General features: G+C 47.3%; 1 protein-coding gene across 1 annotated transcript in view; it reads right to left on the bottom strand.

The window, feature by feature from the left end:
- Positions 1–26,230, bottom strand: part of AATF (apoptosis antagonizing transcription factor) — a 94,892-nt gene that overhangs the window by 13,785 nt on the left and 54,877 nt on the right. The window contains exons 9-11 of the mRNA XM_077311761.1: positions 25,097–25,164; positions 18,899–18,979; positions 15,192–15,263 (exon numbers count right to left, since the gene is read on the bottom strand). Of these exons, the coding sequence (XP_077167876.1) occupies positions 15,192–15,263; positions 18,899–18,979; positions 25,097–25,164 (221 nt within the window). The remainder of the gene's footprint in view (positions 1–15,191; positions 15,264–18,898; positions 18,980–25,096; positions 25,165–26,230) is intronic.

Genomic DNA, 26,230 nt, shown 5'->3' with positions numbered 1-26,230 from the left:
ATCGTGATTCTGTCTTCTGGTGTGATTGCTACCCCTCCCAGGTTGGTATCATCTGCAATTTAATGAGCACTCCCTGTATTCCTTCATCAAAATCAAAATCATTTGTAAATATGTTGCCCAACACAGGGCACAGGACAGATCCCTGAGGAGCTCCACTCGTCACTCCTCTCCAAAAACACAATGGAAAAATGGGCAAATGAGAACAAGATGCAATTTAATAAAGATAAGTGTAAAGTTCTGCATCTGGGTCAGAAAAATGAAAAGCATGCCTACTGGATGGGGGATACGCTTCTAGGTAACACTGTGTGTGAACGAGACCTTGGGGTACTTGTGGATTGTAAACTAAACATGAGCAGGCAGTGTGATGCAGCGGTAAAAAAGGTGAATGCCATTTTGGGCTGTATCAACAGGGGCATCACATCAAAATCACAAGATGTCATAGTCCCATTGTATACGGCACTGGTCAGACCACACCTGGAGTACTGTGTGCAGTTCTGGAGGCCTCACTTCAAGAAGGACGTAGATAAAATTGAAAGGGTACAGAGGAGAGCGACGAAGATGATCTGGGGCCAAGGGACCAAGCCCTATGAAGATAGGTTGAGGGACTTGGGAATGTTCAGCCTGGAGAAAAGGAGGTTGAGAGGGGACATGATAGCCCTCTTTAAGTATTTGAAAGGTTGTCACTTGGAGGAGGGCAGGATGCTGTTTCTGCTGGCTGCAGAGGAGAGGACACGCAGTAATGGGTTTAAACTACAAGTACAACGATATAGGCTAGATATCTGGAAAAATATTTTCACAGACAGAGTAGTTCAGCAGTGGAACAGGCTGTCTAAGGAGGTGGTGGGCTCCCCCTCACTGGCCGTCTTCAAGCAAAGGTTGGATACACACTTTTCTTTGATGCTTTAGGATGCTTAGGGCTGATCCTGCGTTGAGCAGAGGGTTGGACTAGATGGCCTGTGTGGCCCCTTCCAACTCTATGTTTCTATGATTCTAGGATGACAAACCATTTACAAACACCCTTTGGGTGTGATCTGTCAACCAGTTCTTGATCCACCTAATAGGATCCATACTGCATTTTACCAACCTTATCAAAAGCTTTACTGAAATCAAGATAAACTATATCCATAGCATTCCACTGATCCAGCACTTTCTCAAAAAGAAATAAGGTTAGTCTGATATGACTTGTTTTTGAGAAAGCCTTGCTGACTCTTAGTATTTACAGCCATCTGCTCTAGCTGCTTAAGGACTGACTGTTCTAAAATTTTGCCAGCTATAGAAGTCAAACTGATGGGTCGGTAGTTACCCAGGTCCTCCCTTTTCCCTGTCTTGTAAAGGGACAAAAGACAATGGCTTGATGGGGGGGGGGGGCTGCAGCTGCACAGGGCTTGTAGGCAGTTTGGGCCATGTGGTGTGGTCATGGGAAACATGCTGTGTCAGCTAGCTGCCGGGAGACAGAGGTGCCCTGGAAGAGATGCGGGTGGGAGATGCAGGGGGCTTGGCAAAGGAGACAGGGATCCTAGGGGACAGAGACAGTGGGGACGGTGGGAGCTGAAGCTGTGCCAGGTTTGACTTCAATGGAGATGAGGGGGCCGGCCTGTGATTCTCTGGGAGCAGAAGCAATGGAGGGAAGGAGGCACAGCAAAGAGGGGGGAAGTTCCCCTTCCTCAGCAAGTACGGGATAGTCTACTTCGCAACCCAGCCAGATCGGAGGAGACTTGAACCCACAGACTGGAGATGCGAACAAACAAGACAGGTCTTCCTACAGCCTGAAAAATGCCACTTCAGAAAAATCTGCAACAAAAAAAAATACATGGGAGGGCATTAATAAAACCCCAAATGATAAAAAGAAGCACCTGTAGCTTTAACAAAAAGATGCCCCCGTGGCCGTCTCTAGGCAGTAACAACAGGAAGGTCAGCACTCCAGGCATGGCGTCTAGAAGTGGAGAGCTGTTTTCACCCTAGAGGGAAGCCTCTCTGGAGTCAGGCACAGCAGCAGCCATGAAACACGTGACTTGCATGACTCACCCAGGCCAGGCTGCTTGCTACTCTTCAACAGCGACCGCCCCACAAAAGCCAGTGTGATGAGACGTGAGACCCAGGCTTGAGTCCTCACTCCGCTGTGGAAACCCGCTGGTCTCAATGGCGCTGTAGCACTGCAATGTCGTCAAAGCATCTCAATGGTGCTGCTATAGCACTAGAGCACTCAACTTAGAACATTTTTAAAAAGTCAGTGGAAGACTGTGTGGGGGTGGAGGCAGCAGCACTGTAAGAAGCTGTGGACATTTTAAGCAGCACAACACACCTATTCAGAAGTACAATGGAGAGGTGGGAAATGGAAGGAAGCCGTTTCCCTCAAAAGCACCTCAACCACGCTTTGCTAACCCAATGCAAGCAGGTTTGTTTGAACAGGGAAATAAATTCTGCTAGCAGAAATGACAGAAAAAACCCATTAGCAACCAGTTACTAAAACGGAATACAAAGGCAGCTTGAAAATGGCTAAAGTATTTTCTTATCAGCATTACTAATGATTTTATTGTACCTGAAAAGCCTTCCTTCCTTCCTCCTTTCATCTATTTAAGTTATCTGGTTTCCTTTTTTTTAATGCATTTTGTATTGTAAAGGGAGTAATTTTGTCTATTTTATAGTAAAATCAAACTGCTGTGACCCTCCTTAGGGATCTGTACTAGGACAGACGACTGAAACAGAGGATTTTTTCCCTTCCAAATATCTAATAATTGTGAGAGATGCGCACCCTAGGAAGATGGGTATTAATTTATTGTTGGTCAAACCAACCATGGCTCCCAGATCCCACTGGAAAAGGGGTTCTTCAGCTCTGTTCAGAATGAAGTAATTGGGGGGGGGGGTTGCATTCTCTATTTTGCATCCATGCCCTTCCCCCCAACCTCTACCAAGAAAGACAGCTTTCTGTATGCTGCAATTCAGTGAGCATGCTGAAGTCAGTGAGGGAACCACAGCATTTATTTTTAAAGCAAGTTTCTAGTCCTTGCAAATAGGCAGCTAGGCCTGAAAGCACACTGGCAACATCTGGCTAGTCTTCCCAGGGGCCGGGCATTGGGCCTGAACACTGCCGCTCACCTCTAGCACTTCCCTCTGGCCAGTGGAAAAACAAGGCATGGGGCAAGATAGTAGGGAAAATGCAGCCGGTGGTACAAGATTCAGATCCTGCACACCTGCGGTTTCATACAAGTTCCAGAATCAGGGATATGTTGGTGCAGAATGTTTAATCGTCGTCTTTGCAGGGAATGCCAGCAGTGAGGAATACAGGATCGGGACCACAGCACAGGTGTAGAACAGATCCAGGTTCTTGTCTTTCAGATTCAGTCCCCAGCAGGGATGCCAGACTGCTGCCCAGGAGGGAGGGGGGGGCTTTCAGGGCAAGGCAAGGAGCTACAAAACTACAAAAAAATTCCAGAGCACCGGCCGATGTGCTGATATCGCATCTTTCCATCTTGGCAAGACATCTAGTCACTGGGGGGGGCGGGGCACAATTCCCCCCTTCAGACCAGAGGCAAGGGCTGGTGGGAGAGCCAGGCCACCAGGAGACTGCTCGGTCCCTATCACGGGGCTCCCTAACATGGTGTCCGCCAAGTCTTGTGAGCAGGGTCAGGTGGAGCTTTTACCCAGCAAGGTTTCTGACTGGCCACTGGAGATGTGACTGGCTGTCCTGATAAATATTGTACCTCAGCACAAGGATCTTCACTGTGAAAGCCATTTGGTGTATCAGAAGTCCAAAGATGGCCACAGACTCAAAAAGGCTGGCAACTCCCCTGCCCCTTCATCTCCAGGGAAAGGTTCTCCAGTGGCCGGTGCTCAGAAAGGCCCCTCTCTGCCTGAGATCTGGGAGGGCTGCTTCTAGAAGGGCGTAAGGCAGGACCAAAACCTGTGGTCCTCCAGATGTTCATGTGCACCCCTGGTGTAAGGCATGTCTAGAAAGACAAGGAAGCATTGCAACCGGCCACAGCAGGACTTTGTACAAGGCAGCTCCCTCTGTTCCTATGAGGCCCCCTTTCTTTACTGTGCTCTATGGAGAAGAACGGTGACTTCCTGATACAGCCACTTGGTCTTGCGTGCCAAGACCCAGGTTTAATTCCGCCTTCAGTTAAAGGATCTAAATTCTCTCACTGGCCGTCTTCAAGCAGAAGCTGAACAGGGACTTATCCTGGAAGCTTGAGGCTGATCCTGCACTGAGCAGGGGATGGGGCTAGATGGCCTCTATGGCCCCTTTCAACTCTTTGTTCCTGTGATTCAGGGATAGTAAACCTTGCCTACCAGAGACATGGCAGAGCTGCTACCGGTCATAGGCAGCTACTCTAACCAGGATGCTGGGGGGCTTTTGGAGGGAGAGAGGGGATTGCTCAGTAGTGAAGTCTAAGCTTTGCACCTGAAAGGCTTCAAGGCCTTTCCAGATCTTGCAGAGAAGAGACCTTGAAGAGCTGCTGCCAGGAAGAAAAGTCCATACTGATATTGGGGGGGGGGGGCTTATATGGTCTTTGAAGGAAAAGAGAGGGCAGCTGCCATTTGATTCCCACTGAAGCAGCCGCAAAAATGACCCAGGGCTGAGTAGAAAACAACAAAACACCCAGCACAGTTCCATTTCTAACTCTGCTTTCTCCTTCCCCTTTCTGCTGTTTCAGGGGGAGACTGAACACGAGGGGGCACTGTCACCCTCACTGCGTGGGTGTGGGTTCTTTTCAAACACAGAGAGAGTGTTGGCAAAACTCGAGCTATAAATTAAATCCATGTGCCTAGGAGCATCAGAGGAGTAGCCAGCTCCTGAAGGGAAGATCTGCTTCAATTCCCTCTTCTCTTTTTCCCTTGCAGGACTGGGAGGGCGGGGGGAGGGGGGAGGGACCCCCAAGTGACAGACAGGCAAAAATGTGTTTCAGCCCCTGCTTTGAATGCCAAAAAGGTGATGTGTGACCTCTGGCTGGTCTCCCCTTCCTCTTGAGAGGAGGCACAAGATTTATAAACATGACAGGCGGCCGGCAAGAAGGCAGGAGGGAGAGAGGGATTCTCTGTTCTTGACTGAGGCGAAGAATCCCTGGAAGTTTGAGCACGACGAAGATCGTCTTTGTGGGATTATGTCTCACGAGGGGCTAGAAAAGATCTGCTACTGAACCCTTGGGAAAAGGTCGCTGGAAACAAGCCTCAGTTGTTGGGCTTTAACCCAAACAAAGCTCATGAGGCTAAAGAAGTCTGGGGCAGGCACCCCTGGTATGCAGGAGAGAGCATGGCGGGTGTGCTCAATGGCTGCTCATGGCCGAATCCCCACAGTGTGCTTTTAACGTGACAGTGCTGCAGTACAGAAGGACATAACACCTTTCTGTCACTGGTTCCTGAGGGCTGTTATGCAGGCATTTTTCATTCGGACGGAAGATGTGCTTGTGCAGACCGTCGGGACTTTGAAATATATTTAGCTGCTCTGTTGTTTAGCACAGGGGTAGTCAACCTGTCCATGTCCATGTCCTACAATTCCCATGAGCCCCTGCCAACATTTGCTGGCAGGGGCTCATGGGAATTGTAGTCCATGAACATCTGGAGGACCACAGGTTGACTAACCCTGGTTTAGCGGACATGCTGAAGAAGAAATATTTAGGGCAGTTCTTCTAAATTTTATCTTTCTTTGCAGAGTCTATTTCAAATGTTACTATCAGATATGGATAATAGGATAACATTATTAATAGCAAAATTTTTGCCAAGTTGTTTCGGTCTGATCCTGCTTGTGACCAGTTAAAGCAATCTCCTTTAAGAGAGACAGGCTGTGGTTCGGAAGGAAAAACAAGAGTGGAGAGCAATAAATTTGGCAAGAGCTGTACCCCCCCCATCCAAGCACTCCTCTAATCAACAAGTTTGCATACCCAAATTCTGTCACTCCAGGGTAAGTTGTCCCCCATACGCTCCCATTGCACAGTGACTAGGGTCCCAATTTACAGCTCTTATGCCACACCCCCACCCCAGGTCAGTTTTCTAACAGAATTTCTAACAGAATTTCTAACAGAAGGTGAAATGCTTAATTCAGCAAGTGTCAATGGACCCTTTTTTGATTCACCCCACTGGAACAAAAGCAAAGGAATCCTTATACTTCTCCTCTTAGCAAGGTATACGATAACTAATACTGTCTGGTAGCATGATAGGGATCCTGGAAACACTCTCTGCATCTCGCGGCTCAACTGCTCATTCCACGGACTTTGCTCCATCAAGCAAGAGAAACTGTCAGGCAGGCCGGCCACCACCCTGAAGACACCTGCAAAGGGCATCGTCCCCAAGAGGAAGGCAAAGGGGCTTCCTGAACCTTCTCATCGGCACTGTGAAAAGCAAGAGAGATTTCGCCAGACTGTGGTGCAAATTCAGCCACCCACCGCAATACAAAAGGCAAAAGCAACAATCCTCTCAGTCAGGCGTGACTATCAATAGAAACCTCATCAGAGCTCTTCCATCCTGCCAGGCACCGTCTCCGTCCCGTCTGCCTGAAATGAGTAAAAGGGTTAACTGCTGACTGTCTTGCAAGGATTCGTCTAGGGTTGTGCACTTCTGCCGCCAAAGCGCACAACCCTAGAACAATCCTTAGAAGAGCCCTTTGCCTGTATCTCAACTGACATAGGAAAAGGCCACTTGGAACTGGAATCAAGGACAACGGAGGTCTCTTCGTCTCCATACCACATGAAGGCCTTTCCTGGCAATTCCCTCAATAGGGAAACCAGCCAAAGGCTCTTTCCCAAAAAGCTAGAGGACACCAATTCCCAACCTGGATGGGCAGGATAAAAAATAAAAAGGGCAGGAAACCAAACAAATAACCTGTAGAACAGCAGACAGGATCCTGAATGAAAAGGAGATCACCAAGGCGATGCAGGCTTCCCCGCCTTGCTGCTAGCACAGGGAAAACAGCTGCATGTGCAGAATTCACGATCTTGAAAAGATTTAATGAAAGCAAATCTCTGGCCCTTAGAATCATAGAGTTGGGACCTATCCAGCCTCTGCTTAAAAATCTCCAAAGATGGAGAATCCACCACCTCCTGAGGAAGCCTGTTCCACGGAGAAACCGCTCTGTCAGGGACTTCTTCCGGATGTTTAGATGGAATTTCTTTTGAATTTACCTTCATACAGTAGAGACAGGACCGAAAGCAAGTTGGCAATGACTGTTTAGAAGCCAGAGTGTACATTTTGCATCCCTTGCTACACCTTGCCTAACCTCCCCTCCCCTCAAGAGGTATTACAGGCCCACCGTAGGACTGCAAGGTACAACTGTCCCCCAGAGCAGAATCCGGGATCAGGCAGACTGTGCCTTGGCAGGCTCACCACACCTCTCTCTGCATTTCCCTTTCTCCTCACCATGAATGAGACAAACTGTACATTTCCTCTGAAGAAATTACTTCTGCCAGCATTCATTTCTCCCCCTCCCTTTCCCCACCCGCACCTGATATTTGGGGAGATTAATCACTGCAAAAACACACCCGTGCATCAGAAGTCCAGGGGAGGGAGGGGGAGGGAGGGAGGGAGGGGGAGGGAGAGAATCTTCTTTTGTGTACTTTAATATCCCGCGTGCCTGGGATGATTTCCTCTTTCACAGCTTGACTGTTCTGTAACAGATTCTATGCAAGAGATGACAAATTGTCTTGCCGCAGGAAAACGACAAATCATCCCGCAGCTCTTAACAGGTTAGCTTTATTTATTTTATCTTCTCTTTAAAAAAAAGAGAGAGGGGGGAATGAGGCAAGGAGAAATTTCCATTACAAAAGAGTTCTAGAAAAATTATGGCAAGGGATCCGTGGGTATATATGGGCTGCTCTACACCATCCTCTCAGGACATGTTTACTGCCAGGGACCGCCCAATCTGTTCACATCATTTCCTGGAGGAAGGTCTATGGACAAATCAACCAGGTGGTGCCTTTGGGGCCCTTCTTCAGGCCCCCTCACCTTCTGAAATGAGGCAGGTGGCAGCCTAGGAGAGGGCCTTCTCGGTCGTGGCCCCAGAGCCCTGCAACGCCCCCCCTAGAGGGAGTTCTCCGTCTCCTGCTGTTGCTGCCTTCTGCCAGCAGGGGGAGACTTGTTCCGTTTCATTTGGCTCCTCCTTCCCAACCAAGGTTTTTATTGCGGTTTTTATTTTTTTCAGCAGGACATTTCAGGGGTCTGATCTGGGTTAAAATCTCGTTAGTGGAAGAAAATACAACACAGATACACAATTCAGAATGCCAGAGCCCTTTGCAGAATTTTGCCAATTTTGCCAACCCTCCCGGTCCCCCTGCAACTTCATTTGCATCCCATGGGTCTGCAGAAAAGAGACTGCAATATTATAACCCCAGATTAACTTGGTTTGAGTAAGTAAAGTGGTTCTGGACAATCTTCTTGAGACTTGGTTTAGTTAATTTGCTTCATCTGCCTGCCTTTCTCATAAAGCATTAATAAAATTGCCTACCAATGTTTACTAGTCCAATCTCCTGGAATTTATCTGCCAGACGGAGAAGGGCCTAGAATGGACGGGGCAGCCCCTCCAAATGCTCCGTGGGAGAAAACTCACCCAAGATGGTGATTTCGTGCCTGTCTAAAGTTAGAACCACAATGTAACATGCAAAACATGAAAGGGAGATACCAATCACCAATCCACGTATAACAAGATTTACCAAACAACAGAGCTGTGACGGCAAATTAAAAATTATTTTGTGTTTTATCTAGCCACTGCTTAGAAACTTCCAAAGGAGAATCCACCACCTCCCAAGGAAAACTGTTCCACTGAGGAACCCCTCTAAATGTCAGGAACGTCCTCCTGATGTTTAGCCAAAAATCCTTTGGAATTAATTTCAACTCACTGGCTCTGGTCCTAGCCTCTGTGGCAACAGAAAACGACTCTGCTTGGTCCTCCATTTGACAGCCCTTCAAGTACTGGAAGATGGTGATCCTATCACCTCTTAGCCATCTTCTCTCCAGGCCAAGCAAACCAATCTCTCTCAACCTTTCCTCATACACCTTGGTCTCCAAATCCTCACCATTCTCTTTGCCCTCCTCTGGATGTGCTCCAGCTTGTCTACATCCTCCCTCATTTGTGGCGCCCAAAACTGAACACTCTAAGTGAGGTCTAACCAGAGCAGAGTGGTCCCATCACCTTGCCATCCCGGACATTATACTTCTTTTGATACAGCCCAAAATCCCATTTGCCTTTTAGCCACCGAGTCACGCTGCTGACTCATGTTGACTGTATGGTCTACGAAGACCCCTACTAAGATCCTTCTCACACATGCTACTGCCAAGGCAAGTCTCCTCCATCCTATAATGATGCATTTGATTTTTTTCTACCTAAATGCAGAACTTTACATTAATCACTACAGAAATTAATGTTATTGATTTCAGCCCAGTTTCCCAGCCAGTCAAGATCATCCTGTATCCCGACTCTGTCTTCTCCTGTTACCCCTCCCAGTTTAGTATCATCTGCAAAACCGAGGCTATCATCCTTTGGTCACATAATGAGAAAACAGAAAAATGCTAGGAAAAGTTGGAGGCAGCAGGACAAAAGGGAGGTCCAAGGTGAGATGCCTTCCCTTGGCCACGAGGGTCCTCCATTTGCAAGACCTGAGCGAGGCCTTCAGCAATAGGATGTTAAAAGGGACCATAATTCCCAGGGTCACCCTGAGAACCAGCACAAGGACCCGTAACACACACAGCACTCACTGAGACTGAGGCAGGGCGCCCAATACAAAACTATGCAAGCAGGCAGTATAAGCCTGGGGGTGTCACTGAGGCCCCCCCCCACAGGCACTACGAAGCCCCCTGACACCAAGTAGAGCTTTTGCCCAGCAGAGCTTCGGACTGGCTTCTCGAGACCCGACGGGTTGTGCAGATTTAAAGAGTTCCTTCAGCAACACCAACCACCACAGCACAGGGCCCTTCTGAAATAATATGTTCATTTTGAAAGGCAGAGCTTCTGCCTGAAATATTTAAGAGTTACTACTGGAGTTATGCATCACCTAAAACCCAGAGGTTTAGGGTAGGCTCCACCTCCTGGGAGAGCAATTTTATGGTGGATTCTGCTTCTGGGTGCAGCCATTTTGTGGCTGCCCCCAATACCCTGTCTCAGAATTTTAAAGGTACCCACAGACTCAAGAATGTTTCCTGGCAAGAGACATCCCTCTGCTCAAGGCAGGATAAGGCTAAGGCACCCAGGATAAGGATCTGTCCAGCCGCTGCTTGAAGACGGCCAGCGAGAGGGAGCTCACCACCTCCTTAGGCAGCCCCTTCCCCTACTGAACTAGACTCCTAGAATCCTAGATTGGGAAGGGGCCATCCAGGCCATCTAGTCCAACCCCTGCTCAGTGCAGGATCAGCCTCCAGCATCCAGAATCAGGATCTGTCCAGCCGCTGCTTGAAGACAGCCAGTGAGGGGGAGCTCCCCACCTCCTTAGGCAGCCCATTCCACGTCTGAACTAGACTCCTAGAATCCTAGAGTGGGAAGGGTCCATGGAGGCCATCTAGTCCCACCCCCTGCTCAGTGCAGGATCAGCCTCAAGCACCCAGGAGAAGGATCTGTCCAGCCGCTGCTTGAAGAGGGCCAGTGAGGGGGAGCTCCCCACCTCCTTAGGCAGCCCATTCCACGTCTGAACTAGACTCCTAGAATCCTAGAATGGGAAAGGGCCATCCAGGCCATCTAGTCCCACCGCCTGCTCAATGCAGGATCAGCCTAAAACATTAATGATAAATAAGTCCAGCCGCTGCTTGAGCAGGAGACAGATAACTCCCCCTGGTGTAGCAGATAGGCGTGTCTAAGCAGAACCAGGAGTTATGGGTTCAAATCCCCCAATCTGCCATGTTCAGAGGCAGTAGACCTCTGAATACTAGTTGTCTGAGGATGCTTTGACCTGAGGGACAAATGCATCTGCTCAGCTGCTGCAGGATACAGGATGCTGGACTAGATGCATCTTCAGTCTGATCTACTGTAACAATCACTATTCTCTCAGCCTAATTTATTCCCTCGGTGGATAAAACTGGAAGGGGGGTGGGCATGCTATGAGATACCGTGAATTTCTTCAGAGAAAGGGAAATGGTAACCAATATGAATGAGTGAATGAGTGAATGAATGAGTGAATGAATGAATGAATGAATGAATGAATGAATGAATGAATGAATAAATTGGAAGTTGCCCTTCAAAACTGTGTTTGCAAGCCCAACTTCTGTTCAAGTTCTAACTTATTTCTTCAAGGTGAAGAGAAAACAGTCACAGCCCCTCTCCTCCCATCTGAGGGTTTAGTGCTTTTGAAAACACTGAAGCATGACCATCTTTCACCATCATTGGGCCCACACAGGCAAGTGTGCGCATCCAGCGGTATCTGTTTCAACAGGCGAATTATAAACCGTGTCAATCCGAGTTAATGCAAAACTGTAATCCTCTTTAACGGTAGATCAGAATCAGCACCATGAGTTATGTTGGTCCCGCAATCTGATAAGCGACAGAAGGAGCCTCTAATAAAAAGAATAACGAGAACCCTTAACGATGCAGTTAAGAGGGAGCACCCATTTAAGAACAGTGCTCTTGTTCCAAGCGATTAAATCAGTGCTGTGCAATTTCGCCCTGCCCTGGTTCACCTGCCGGAGGCCGGCAGCCCAACACTGTCTCCATCGTCTCGGGAACTCTGCACAGAAACTCTCTTATGGAAGTCCTTGAAAAGTGTCCAATTTGGCACCAACAGCAGAAAGAGGTTGCGATAAGATGCCACGACAAGGTTAGAGTCATCACTTTTGGTGCTGATGCAACAAACGTAGGGGATCAGCATGCAGGACTAACAATGAGGCTGCAAATGGGTAGCCCTGTTGGTCTGAAGTAGCACAATAAAATCAGCGCACCTTTAAGCACTGAATACCGTGTATACTCGCACATAAGCCGACCCGCATATAAGCCGAGACCCTTAATTTAACCACAAAATCTGGGCAAACTTATTGACTCACATATGAGCCGAGGGTGGGGAATGCAGCAGGCTACTGGTAAACTGACAGGGTGGCCTAAGTGCTTAATCCGGGCTCCATCCTCACAGGCTCTCCCATCCAGCCTCCCTCCCAACAAATACAGAAAAGCCAAGAGGATGAATAGCTGCTGGTTTTTGTACCCCTCTCTTCACTAACCAAAGGAGTCTTACAATCACCTTCCATTCCTCTCCTGATGCTAGACACCTTGAGAGAGCACTGACAGAACTGCTCTGTGAGAACAGCTCTGGCAGGAGAACCAAACAGTGCCCCCCAGGCCAGCAAACCAGAACAGAAAAACAGTACCCAAAGTTGGCAACCTACTACAACAAGAACAACAGCTACCAAACTGGGGGCTACAGTGCCCCCCAGAACAAAACACTGAAAGAAAGAACTGTAAAACTGAAAACTGAAAGAAAGAACTGTAAAAATCAACTTTTAAAAGAAACACAACCCCAAGAAGAAAAGGCAAACAATGCTGCCACTCAGATAAAAGAAGAAACACTGAAAAAACAGTAAATCCCAAAGCACCCCCAAAGCCCACCCCACCCACAGAAACCAAAAGAATAGTTTGGAAGAAGTGATTAGGAAAAGAAGGAGAAAAATATCAGAACCCCTCAGTCAAACCATTGATGACCTACAAGCTGTTAGAGTATGCTCAGCTTCCAAGATATTTGCAGAAGGCAATGGTTAGCTGGGAGCAATTAGCTCACTTGCAAAGAGCTTAGTTTTTAAGATGTTTGCAGAAGGCAAAGGTTAACTGGAAGCCACTAGATCAAGGTTAACTGGAGGCCAGTAGCTCACTTGCAAAGAGCTCAGGTTGCAGATGCAATGCTGCAATTAGCTGGCTGGGGGCAGGCTGTTAATCAATTATCCGCGTATAAGCCGAGGAGGTCTTGAAAGTGCTAAAAACTGTGCTGAAAAACCTGGCTTATATGTGAGTATATACGGTAAAGCCAATTTCCCCCAGCTTTTATTCGGATATATTCAGTACTACCAATGGTCAGCTGGGGCGGCAGGACCTGAGAACTCCAAACCACCTTGGCTGAGGCTGGCACCCAGAATTGTCCGGGACAGCAGGAATGGAGAGACCTTGTCGTAGCACACGGGTCCTGGGGCCAGCTTCCCCTACAGCGCGGTTTAACTCACACCACAGGAGAAGTCAAGCCAGCCCCAAGTGCAGGCTGGATTTTTTAAAAATTGGTATTTTCTTCCTTGGGTCTCTTGGACTAAAAAAAATTGGGATTTCAAAGAATCCCAGATCTGAATACCCTTCCAGTATTGGGATCTGGGATTTCTCAGAAATACCAAAACATTTTTGGGTCCAACAGACCTGAACAGAAAAAGATCAGTCGCTTCTTCTCCATCTACCTAGCCCCAAGTTGTTTAGGACTCTAAAAACAACACCTTGAAGTGGGTTTAGGAGTCAATTGGCACCAATGCAATGGTTATAGGATCAGGATCCCATCTTGGTGCAACCAGCACTGGCTGCAGCTTCCTCCAGGCTCTGGCCTTCAGAGGCTCCTTGCCTCTGCCGGTGGAGGCTCCCTTCGGTCACCATGGCCACTTCTCTGGCACGAATCTAATTCCCCCCACTTTGCTGTCTCCCCCCCCCACCCTCTTCCTGGACAATTAATTTATTTTATAGGTTTTAAGTGCACTGATGTTTTTTTCTGATTTCCCCCCACACTATGACACACAAGCTCTCCTGCCGTATGGGAATTTATTTATTTGGGGTCAAGCCTCCAAAATGACTGAGCAAAAAGCACAGGGCCTGATCATACTGCTGCGAAATGTGCATTTGCATTTTCAATCTAGTAATTTCCACTCGCAAACAACACCGCTGAAGGAAGCATCTCTAGCATTACCTTCCCTCTTTCATGCACACACAGCTTCTGAGTTAGTATTATTTTGTGTCAAGAACAAAACACAACAAAACACATTTTTTAAGCTACAGTTTCAAATTGGACATTGTATGGTTCCTGTTACGTGCTCCGTATCATGATGGGGGGACCTGAAAGGAAGTCCTTTCATTTTACAACCACATCTGGACGGAGTATAAATCTGCACCAGATGCCACAGTTGAGCGTCCAATCCAATCTTGAAGGAAGAAATCCCAGAGAGGGAACAGTGTCCTGGTGACACCCTAAGCAAGGGGTGTAATTCTTTTTATTTATTTCACTACGACTCTACTTTTCGCTTCAATAAGGGCTCAAACTAGCCTAAATCATCCTCCTAACAACAATCCTGTGAGGTAGGTTAGGCACAGAGTGTAACTGGCCCAAGGTCACCCAGCAAGCTCCCACAGCAGAAGTGGGGTTTCGAACCCAAATTTCCCAGATCCCCGGCTGACACCCCCCTTGGGGCAGGGGCTGAAAGAAGAACAAGGTGGGCCCAAATGAATTCAGGCTTGAGTGGCCACCCTCCAAGTGGTGGCTGGAGGCCTTCTAGAATTTCATCTCATCTCCACGCAATAGAGATCCATTCCCTTGGAGGAGATGGCAGTTTGGGGAGATGGGCCCCAGGGCCCCTTCCCCAGGCCCCACCCCGAAAAATAACCAGGCATTCCCCAGTCCAGGGGTGGCAACTCTGATTCAAGACTTATGGCTGCACTGAAAAGACTACATTTTTGAACAACTCACCTGCGCAACATTATCCTAGAGCAGCAATGGGCAAACTGTAGCCCTCCAGATGTCTATGGACTACAATTCCCATGAGCCCCTGCCAGCGAATGCTGGCTAGGGGCTCATGGGAATTGTAGCCCATGGACATCTGGAGGGCCGCAGTTTGAATACTCCTGTCCTAAGAGCTCAGAAGCTCAGAATGCTGGCAGGGGCTCATGGGAATTGTAGTCCATGGACATCTGGAGGGCCACAGTTTGCCCACCCCTGTCTTAGAGCACACAAATATCCCTGCTGGATCAGATCGGCTGCCCAACGAATCTAGGACTGCAGAAGGTGGATCCCACTGCAGAAGGTGGATGACCAGTTGGCCTGGACGGCCAGCAAACAGAGTGTGTTGTGTGTGGGACACACTCACACAACACAGCATAGAATTCCAGACAGAAATGCACCGCTGTCTCCTCTGGATTGACGTGGCCGGAGCGTGCGGCGCCAGTGACAAATGGCAAGCAGATACAAAGCACCTGAGCCAGTGACAGGCTGAGGAACAGGTCAATAGCCGCTGTCAGGAAGCCCTCCGAGAACCGTAATTAACCGTTTACCAACCTGGCATCGTCATTCATTGTGCAGTGGTCAATGGGCGCCATGAAGCTCACCAGCTTGCTGTGGACGTGATACCTGACACGGGGCAGAGATGGGGGGGGGGGGAGAGAGAGAGAGAGAGAGAGGCAGACAATGGATGAAGGAGCTCTTGTGAGAGAGGCGAAGGGAAATTCTCACCCGTTCTCAGAAAGCGTTCCCAGTTGCTCAACCGCCAGTCCTGCACTTTGTGGCCTATCCTCAGGACGTAATGTGAGAACAGAGGGCCGTACACCACATTTACAGGCAAGATGAAGAGAATTCCCAGGATTCTACGAATAGGACCAGTATTCGCTGAAATATTTGTGGGCAGCCGTGGTGCGCTCTGGACAGCCAAATTTCTCCATGGCAAAAAGTCCTTCCTCTCATCCATAGCTTCCTGTGCCTTCCGAATCCTCTCCTTTCACGACCAGTCTTACACCCGGCTGTTTCTGAATTCTGAGTGCACCCTGCAGCCAGACTTTGGTACTGATACCATCAATTCCATTCTCCGTTCCCCCCACCCACCCACCCAGCCCCACCACACACACATCTGCACATTTCCTCCAAGCAATTCAGGATCACGTCCTTCCTCTGTTTTATCCTTAGAACAACCCTGTGGTGTAGGCTGGTTTGTGAGGGCCTGTGAGGGTGGCCAGCAAGTGAGTGGGGGACGCAACACGAGATGCCACAGCAGCACCAGACCAGTAGTCTAACCCCATCACCACACTGACCTTTTGGGCCACCTGGCAATGATAGCTACTTTAATGCTGAATGCCAGAGATACAGAAAGGAAGGCTGCAAATGTAGCAGGGCGTTTGGAAATCTGAAATAAGAAAATAGGCTGCTACGGCTGGTTGCAGTTAGTTGCCTTCCTCTAGTGTAGGTCGGGAAAAGGGCAATAGCTAGCATGGAAACTCTAGAACAGCTGGCAGGGGCTCATGGGAATTGTAGTCCATGGACATCTGGAGGGCCGCAGTTTGACTACCCCTGCTCTAGAAGCTCTTGCTCCCAGCCTACAAAAGCCAGCGTAGTCTGATCTGGTGCTTCAATTGTGGGAGGAGAATTTGGCAGACCCCGCCTTGAATCCCCAGTCAGCTTTGACAGATCACCAGAGTGACCTTGGGCCACTGGCTGATTTCACACATGTTAGACAATATGCTTTCGATGCACAGGAAAATCCAACTGCAAAGGATTGCTAAAGCAGATTGAAAGTGCATGAGCCAATACCTATGAAATTAGCCACTCTCAGTCGGTCCTACCACACAGGGTTGCTGAGAGGGTAATCTGAAGGAGAGAAGAATGACGCATGCTGCGTTGGGTCGCCACTGGGGAGAAAGGTTGGGTGTAAATGAAGCAGTTAAATTAAGAGCTGCCATCCTTTTAGATCAGGGCAGCCTGATCTCTGGCAGGGGCTCATGGGAATTGTAGTCCACGGACATCTGGAGGGCCGCAGTTTGACTACCCCTGGTTTAGATCATTTATTTGCCAACTTAAGTATCACTTTTTTGTCTTTCAGGGAGGGGTTATGCTTTACGTTACTGTGATTACCCTCTCCCCTCCGCCATCCGTGACACCTGAGCACCAGAGAGGCTTCACAGGATGCTTCTGGAACGGTGCCCATGGTCCATATTTTTAGATGCTCTGTATCCAAAGACATAGGTGAACAGACCTCTCAAAATAAATAAGTCAACACATTATCTCACAACTTCCACAGGGGGCCTTTTTCCTACTACTCCCTATTTTGAGTAACTGACAAAAAGAAATCTCCAGGTGACCTGGATGAAAACTTATCCCAAACCCCCCTTGCTGGGGGGGGGGGGTTATTATCCCAACTCAAGGTGGCACAAGGCTTGTCCCGAGGCTTTGACTGAGCCATGCACACATCCCGACGATGCGTGATGCTGACAGGAGGAATATTGATAGTCAATAATTGCAGGCTTTTAGGGCCCACAAAGCAGCGCTTCCCTCTTTTCATAAATTATCTTATGACATCTATCTTAAAAATTGCTATGCCGGGCCTGACCCAGTCGGACTCTGTCGCCTTTCCATCGAGAGCCATCTCCACTCAAGATTTATCATTGTGGTTAGAAACAGGATGGTGAGATGCGGCTCACCACCGCCTCCCCCCTCCCTCCCTCCCTCCCTCCCTCCCAGACCACCCCCAATACGCCCGGCTTCCCAGCTTTACAACACTAGCAACAAATCTCTTCAGATCATTCAAACCCAAAACTAAGGTAGAAGGTAGTTAAATGTCACTATTCTCTCTCCTTCTTAAACCCAGACCCCCTGTTCCTCTCCAACTTCATGGGGGGGGGGGCACACTAAAACTCTGACTTTTGGAACATATTTCTAAAATACTATGCCATCTATGAAAAACTAAGCATCCCCCCCCACACACACACACACACACAGGAAGCTGCCTGTGGCACCCTCACAAGATCTGCTTATCTGGGCTTGTTGTCTTTCACTGTGAACGGGTAACTGTCATATTTGTGCATTGGTTGTGGCTAGGGGTGGGCATTCAGGTCTACGCAAACTGAAAACATACCCCAAAACACCTTATCTTTTTTTTCAGGTATGTTTCTGTATCCCAAATGTAACCAGGATTTTTTGCAAGAACCAGAAAAAAATCCCTGGCAAATCTTGGATATATTTGGGAATTACTGGCAAATCTGAACAACAGTAGAGAGGCTGGAGCAGATTGCTCCCACTGCTCAGCTGTTTGTGAGCTTGCTTCTGCAGGGGTGTTTTAAACCAGGATGCCCAGCAGAGCCCCAAACAGGGTTGTGGGAAGTGTTCTCCCCTCAGAATCAACTCCTTTGCAAGCTCTTTAGGGCAGTCCGGATGCCCAAAAGAGACCACGCCAAGCTGCCTCTCAGCTGTTTTATATGGCTTTGCCACTGATTTTTTCTTTCTCAGTATTTTTAAGCTTGGTGTTATTGAACTCCAAAATTTAGGAATTTCTGAAAAAATTCAGATCTGAATACTTTACCAGAATCTGAACTTTGGGAGGTTCCAATAAACCCAAACTGAAAAATACTGAGAGAAAAAATGCATGTTCCTAGTTGTGATTGTTGGATCACTCCAAATGCAGAGACATAGAAGAACTATTGTCCCTCAAGGAGGCTGCCTGCTGCATCTCCAAGACCGTTTACGCACGGGAGGTTTCATGCCGGGCTGCAGGCTGGAGTTTTAGTCGTGGCAGGTTGCCCCCCCTCTTCCTGCATCCACATGGGGGAGCATTTGGCCCGGTGCACCTCATCCGCCCCCGATCTGTGCTCCTGCACAGGAGGTGAGGTACTGAAGTTCCCAGTGCATAAACGGTCCAAGTGAGTAGCTTCTTCGGCCTTTCCTCCTCTCAGTCAGCCTGAGCTGGGCTTGGATTATTTCACTGCCTCAGATGCAACCAAGTTAATTCAATGCCTCTCTGAGGTGGCTGCCTGTAGCATCTTTGTTTCTGTTCCTGGGACAGCTAGCCTCTTTCCAACCAAGAGGCTAGGGACAGATTTCTTGTTTTGTTTCTTGGAAATGCTTTCAGATTCAATTCAAGAAAAATGCATGCCTCTGTTCACCACAAAGCTTGGAGCAACGGTAGAATGCATCAGACACAGAGGGGGGGAAAGGGGGCCCTGTGAAAATGAAAACAATGAAATGTCAAAATTTGACAACAGGACAACGTCTGCAATGCTCACCGGATCTTCCTTCCCTTGCTGGCCTTTCGGTCCACCTTTTTCCGGATTTTGCTCCGCAACTTCTGGATAGCCAGCCACTGCCTGGGAAACCAGAAAGATGCAGCAAGGATTATTATGGAGTTTTCATCCCAATTTTTTAAAAAGGCAACTATCAAAATTACTTCCAACAAAACTCCAAGAAATCAAAGCCTAACCCAAGATGCAAAAATTCAGCACACCAAAAAGTTCTCTGGAAGAAGGACTGATTGGCTGCCTCTGTATTTTTTGTTGTTGTTACCTGCCCTGAGCCAGCTGGGAAGGGTGGGCCACAAAAAATGCATTCCTGTTGTTGTTGGCCCTGCTTATATAGGAGCAATTCCCAGGAAGGTTGTGCCAGCCAAGAGTCAGAAATTAAGTTCTGGTCAATTATCCCCCCCCAACACACACACGTCAGCCCCCACGAGGAACTGTACTGATGGGGGACCCTCACAAACAGGCCCATGAAGGATACCAGCCCACCTCTGGAAAGATAAAGGGAGCGATCTGCAAACATCTGGAGGACAATTTGGTGATCCAAGGAAATCAGCATGGATTTGTCTCCAACAGGTCCTGTCAGACCAATCTGGTTTCCTTTTTTGACCAAGTAACAAGTTTGCTGGATCGTGGAAATTTGGTTGATGTCATTTACTTGGATTTTAGTAAAGCTTTTGTTAAGGTTCCCCATGATGTTCTGATGGATAAATTGAAGGACTGCAATCTGGATTTTCAGATAGTTAGGTGGATAGGGAATTGGTTAGAGAACCGCACTCAAAAGAGTTGTTGTCATTGGTGTTTCATCAGACTGGAGAGAGGTGAGTAGCAGGGTACCTCAGGGCTCGGGGCTCGGCCCGGTACTTTTTAACATATTTATTAATGATCTAGATGAGGGGGTGGAGGGACTACTCGTCAAGTTTGCAGATGACACCAAATTGGGAGGACTGGCAAATACTCCAGAAGATAGAGACAGAGTTCAACTCTGGAAGATAGAGACAGAGTTCAACAAGATCTGAACACAGTGGAAAAATGGGCAAATGAGAACAAGATGCAATTTAATAAAGATAAGTGTAAAGTTCTGCATCTGGGTCAGAAAAATGAAAAGCATGCCTACTGGATGGGGGAATATGCTTCTTGGTAACACTGTGTGTGAATGAGACCTTGGGGTACTTGTGGATTGTAAGCTAAACATGAGCAGGCAGTGTGATGCAGCGGTAAAAAAGGCGAATGCCATTTTGGGCTGTATCAACAGGGGCATCACATCAAAATCACAAGATGTCATAGTCCCATTGTATACGGCACTGGTCAGACCACACTTGGAGTACTGTGTGCAGTTCTGGAGGCCTCACTTCAAGAAGGAAGTAGATAAAATTGAAAGGGTACAGAGGAGAGCGACGAAGATGATCTGGGGCCAAGGGACCAAGCCCTATGAAGATAGGTTGAGGGACATGGGAATGTTCAGCCTGGAGAAAAGGAGGTTGAGAGGGGACATGATAGCCCTCTTTAAGTATTTGAAAGGTTGTCACTTGGAGGAGGGCAGGATGCTGTTTCTGTTGGCTGCAGAGGAGAGGACACGCAGTAATGGGTATAAGCTTCAAGTACAACGATATAGGCTAGATATCAGGAAAAAGTTTTTCACAGTCAGGGTAGTTCAGCAGTGGAATAGGCTGCCTAAGGAGGTGGTGAGCTCCCCCTCGCTGGAAGTCTTCAAGCAAAGATTGGATACACACTTTTCTTGGATGCTTTAGGATGCTTAGGGCTGATCCTGCGTTGAGCAGGGGGTTGGACTAGATGGCCTGTATGACCCCTTCCAACTCTGTGATTCTAAGATCCACATATCCAGATGAGCTGCCTTCTGCCTTAAAAGCAAAGCACCAGCTCCTACACAGTCTCCCTACCTGGTCACCAGAAGGTGACTGTTACTCTCAGGTGATCAAGAAGAGACAGGCTGTGATGTACCTGTTGGGGCCAGGCAAACCTGGGTTCGAATCCCCCCCTCAGCCATTAAGTTCACTGGGCAACTTCCTCCTAGCTAAACCTACCTCGGAGGGTTGTGGTGAAGATAAAATGCAGGATGGGAGAGCTATGCATACGGCCCTGTGATCTTTGGAGAAAGGATACGGTTAAAAAAAAGGAAGTCTAGGCTAGGAGCTTCTATCTCCCCATCGCAATTGGTCTCATCCTGCTTCCCAGTCACACGGGACAGAAAAAGATGGCAGACGTTAAGCTCCACAAGAGTCTATTTCGTGCTTGCCAGAAGTGCAGGGCAGCACCATGGGGCCAAAGGCTTATTTCTTTCTCCAATGCTGTGCTTGGAGGGGGGAAAAATAAAATTAAAAGAAAAAAACATTTCCCAAATCCTGTTTAACAAACGGTATACATTTAAACAGCCACCGGCTATATAATTGGGAAGCACATAAAAACAGGGCGGGGGGGGGGACCGAAACCAAATTAAAGGGGGGGGGAGTGAACAGGCTGCTGTGAAGCCATTCGGTGTGTTCTGAAAAGGCTTGGGGTGCTGGCAAAATGGTTTCTTGTCCTTGTTAAAATATGGCCTGGGAGGGTTTTTAAGTACGGCCTGCCAGGTTTATTTGGTGGCAAGTCTGCAGCATTATGGAAGCCTCCTCGTGCTATAATTTAAGCAGGACGCAGCCCCCCCCAAAACCACACTTAAGCGGTGGTTACATTGTACATTTATCTGACTTAACAATAAAATAGATTACGGTAATTAAGATTATATTAAGATTGTGGTAATTGGATTTTGAGATTTTCCCCCCGATGCAGGGTTCTGCGTTGTGTAAATCAGGTATAGGAGATGCCACATTCAGGCTTAAAAATAAAAATGTTTATAACTAGCAGCAGGGACTTTCTCAGTGCATCTTTGGCGCATACAAATCTGGTGCAATATAAAAGCCAGTCCAAAACTACATCCTTCCCTCCTCAGCCAGTCAAGACCAGGGCCGATAAGGAAGAGAGGCTCACAGAACATCCTGAAACTTGTCAAGATGAGTATGAATATTAGGATTCAAAGCTAAAGTCTTATTATTTCCTGCACTGCACACAACTAACAATTTTAAACATCCCTGATAAAAACCATTAAAATCCACCTTAGGCCACACATCATTAAAAATAGAATTAAAATACATGCAGGGTGCTGTCCCACATGCTAAATAATGTCATTTCAATCCATTTCAGTGGTCATTTGCCAAGTGGATTTTCCCATCTCACAAATCCAGGCACGTTTATAAGTTCCCTGGGCTGAACTCACACGACCAGGGTTGCCAAGGTTTATAACCAGAGGTGGGGATGGGGAGCTGGGTTTCCCACCTGAAGTACTTTCATCGATCCTACCAAGTTTGAAATCAGGATGGAGGCAGGGTGGCTGACCAGACCTCCACTCATAAGGGGAAAAAAGGGTTCCTCAATGTGGTTATTATATATGTAATTTATTATTATTCATTGTATGGCACGTGTGTAATTAGCCAGGAGATCCTAAGTGTCTGGCAGCCAGACAAGAGACATTGGAGGTGCTTTGCCATGACTTTGCACTGTGACCCAGATGTCCCTTGGAGGTTGCCCTTCCATGCGCTAGACAGGGCTGACCCAGGAGCAGAGTTGTTCTCTCTTGCCCTGGAGGGATGGACGAGAACTAATGGGATGAAATTAATTTAAAAGAAATTCTCTGGACATGAGGAAGAAGTTCCTGACAGTTAGAGCGGTTTCTCAGTGGAACAGGCTTCCTCGGGAGGTGGTGGGTTCTCCATCTTTGGAGATTTTTAAACAGAGGCTGGAGAGCCATCTGATGGAGAGGCTGATTCTAGGGGGTGGCAGGTTACAGTGGATGAGTGATAGGGTTGTGCGTGTCCTGCATAGTGCAGGGGTGGTCCCCAACCTTTTTATCACCGGGGACCACTCAACGCCTGGGACCACTCACTGGGGACCACTCAATGCCTTTTACTGAGGCCCGGTGGGGGGGTAGTTTACTCCTCTACTCTCAACCACTGCCCTAACGCTCTCTGATCGCTATGGTAATGTTTAAACATCCCTTCAAAATAAGATACAGACACGCCACAACAATGAACATAAGGAACATTTTATTTTCATGGAAATTTTAACTCATGACAATGACAAATCAGTGGAAACCCGGAGCTTGTTTCTCTGCAACGAGATAGTCCCATCTGGGAGTGATGGGAGACAATGACATCCAAAGTGTGTTGTAAAGGGCTGGGGGGGATGAAATAAAGGGCCGGGGGGAGAAGGCGTCCTTCAAGGCCCACCTCCAATTAGTCGAAGGGCCACATGTGGTCCGCAGCCCACAGGTTGGGGATCGCTAGACTAGATGACCAAGGAGGTCCCTTCCAACTCTACTATTCTATGATTCTATGATTCTAAAGTTCAAAAACAACAAAATATTTTGTTTGACATAGAGGGGGAAAGGTCAGGTGAAAACAGTGGACTCTGAAGAAAACAGTAAAGGCACAGACTACATTTCATGTTTCAAGTAACTAAAAATTTCTTAAGTTTTTCACACAGTCTTAGAATCTTTAAGAGTCTTTCATTTCAGTGTTTCCCAAACACTCCAGTACATTTTCTTGTACTTAACTGTCTCTTTTGGCTTCCAGAAGGCAAGGATACACTATCCAGTTCACAAATTCCTTCACTAAATACACCAGTACACTTTCTTGAGTTTTACTAACTTTTCAAGTTTCAGCATACAGTCTCCAAACATACCAGACCAGGGATCACTCCACTCCTTAGAGCTATTTCCTATTTTTAACAGTTAGGGAATTCCTTCTCTCACTAGAAGATCTATCCCTTTCATCACAGGTCTACCCACTCCTCCTGCCAACCTTCCCAGTTCTTTGTCCATGTGAAACTGCTCTCAGCCAAGGTAAAACACAAACCCCATCAGCACTTGACTCTTCTCAGTCAGGGTTAGTCTCAAACAGAGTTTTGTTCAGCATTCAGCTCTAAAGTCTTTCTGCACAGCTGATGCTAATCAATCAAACTTCTTTGAGCAGCCTGTCACTCAAGCTCTTTGGCTCTGTAAGGCATTAGTCCTTCACCGTCCTTTGCATATTTACACAGCACTTCTGAACTTTTAAACTGCAGTCCATCACAATGTCCTTCAATGTGATTTGTGAAATCCAGCACACACACACAACAAATTAGTAAGAGTATTCATGAAACCCTGGAGTTTCTTGATGGCCCCGGGAGGGTTTCCTGAAAGGGTGGAAGTTAATTAAAGTGGGCATGGACACAGCTACGCTACCCAACTATATTCTGCACAATTGCGCCACTTCTGGGGTTTCCTGAAGCCTGAAGAATGTTTCAGGGGTTTCTCAATGGTAAAAAAGTTAAAGAAGGCTGCTATACACACAGACACACACACACTTTCTCTTTCTGACAGCCACCTTGAATCTTTGGAATCTTTGCCCTGATCTGGTCAGATTTTGGAAACTAAGCAGGGTCAGTTCTGGTTAGCATTTGGATGGGAGTCCACTGAGGAAGTCCAGGGTGGCTGTGCAGAGGCAGGCAGCGGCAAACCCTATAAGCAGGCCGTTTCCAACCCCTCCACACCATGAGCGACACACGACCTCTGCAATACTGGACCTCTGAAGACACCAAATAACATTTTGGGTTTTGTAATGCCTTTTCAAAAAGTAATTGCAACCCTGATTTTAAATTGTGGAGATTTTTTTTAATCTCTTGTCCTTGCACAAATCAAAGTGCGAACGACCTCCAACAGTTCTCAGATTGTCAGAACCTCGGGTGGACTGAGCTGAGTGCAGTTCTCAAGCTGCTCTTGCTCACTTTGTGGGGCAGCTACGCAATCCTCAGAACAGAGAGCGAGATTTTGCAATACAACATCAAAAAATCTGTTTTCCCTCCCTGCAAGGTGAGGTAAGGGGAAAATTTCAGAAGTCCTCCCAACTCCATTTTAGGATTTTTCTGGGAGTTTGTGAGGGTTCCCCAGGTTTATAAACCTACTCGCACACGGACCTATTGTGTGGATATTCTTATTCACACTCTGCGACCTTTATTCAGAATTAGACACAGACACATTGACTTCTTGTGAAGTACAAACTCCCAAGAGCACCACACAGAGAGTAGAATCGCCAACTGAGCATACATAAATTGGCCACCCACAAATTACACTAAACGAAACCCCAGTGTACTGCTCACCTGCCCATTGCTACTTGATCATTTGGGTCCAAGGAGCTGGTTTTACGCTCAATAAGTTCACGGAGGAGCTAGAAATAAGATGAGAGGAAGAAATGTTTAAAAACACAAGATTTTGAGAAAAGCATGGAAAGTTCTATGGGTGTTGAAAACACAGGAAATTCAACTTCTTATTAACTTCAAGCAACTTACATAAATCCTTTTTAGCAAATATACATTTAAAAGCAATAGATATGCCCTATAGATACATGTTTACATAGACTTCTATAGGGCAGGAAATCATGAGCAGAACCAATGTACACACATTTATCTGTATTAGTTTCATTGTTTTTAGGGGCTTTTGAGGATTTTATGTGATTGTGACCCGCCTCGAGCATCCGGGGGGAGGCGGGAAATAAATAACAATACCAATACCAATAAAGGAAAGAGAGAAAATTCAAATAAAATAAAAGATATTTTAAACCAATTAGAACCCCCCCACACACACACACATACACAAGCCCAAGAAAAGAATCATAAATGAATAAGTGAACCAAATCTTAAAGCAACTCCAAAGAACTGAAGCCAAGAACCAAGGGACTGCCTCACAGTCTATACCTTCCAAAGGGCTCTATGCTCCACTGCTTCCAACTGGCTGGTCATCCCTGGCCCCAAGGAAGTGCGTCTGACCTCAACCAGGCCCAGAGCCTTCTCAGTCCTGGCCCCCATCTGGTGGAAGGAGCTCCCAGAAAAGATCAAGGCCCTGCCTGAACTCCCACAGCCCTTCTGCCAGACATTTGGCGGAGGTCGACCGAACCAACATCTGCTGGGCCCCTCAGAAACCCCCTCCCCATGAATTGAATCCCAAACCAATCAACCTACAGGTCATCATCTGTGTTGGAACTGTTTTAAGGGAAAGTTATTGGAATTGTTATCACTAGTTATACTAGTGAAACCTACTGAAACTCTTTCTCACATTGTTCTTCAGGGCTCTTTTTGCCAGATGCTCCATTCCAAATGTTTAAACCCTATTTTAATACATTGAACAGAATTTCCCGATTATCAAGGTTTTTTTCCTTGATAATGCAGATCAAGAAATAACAGAAATTGTGGCAAAGTTCCTTCATAATGCTTCAATTATTCTATCATATGGTTTTA

Source organism: Paroedura picta, chromosome 15, assembly GCF_049243985.1.
Source record: "Paroedura picta isolate Pp20150507F chromosome 15, Ppicta_v3.0, whole genome shotgun sequence".
Taxonomy (NCBI): Eukaryota; Metazoa; Chordata; class Lepidosauria; order Squamata; family Gekkonidae; genus Paroedura; species Paroedura picta.
The sequence above is the reverse complement of the archived record's forward strand: the minus strand, read 5'-3'. Positions and strand labels throughout refer to the sequence as shown.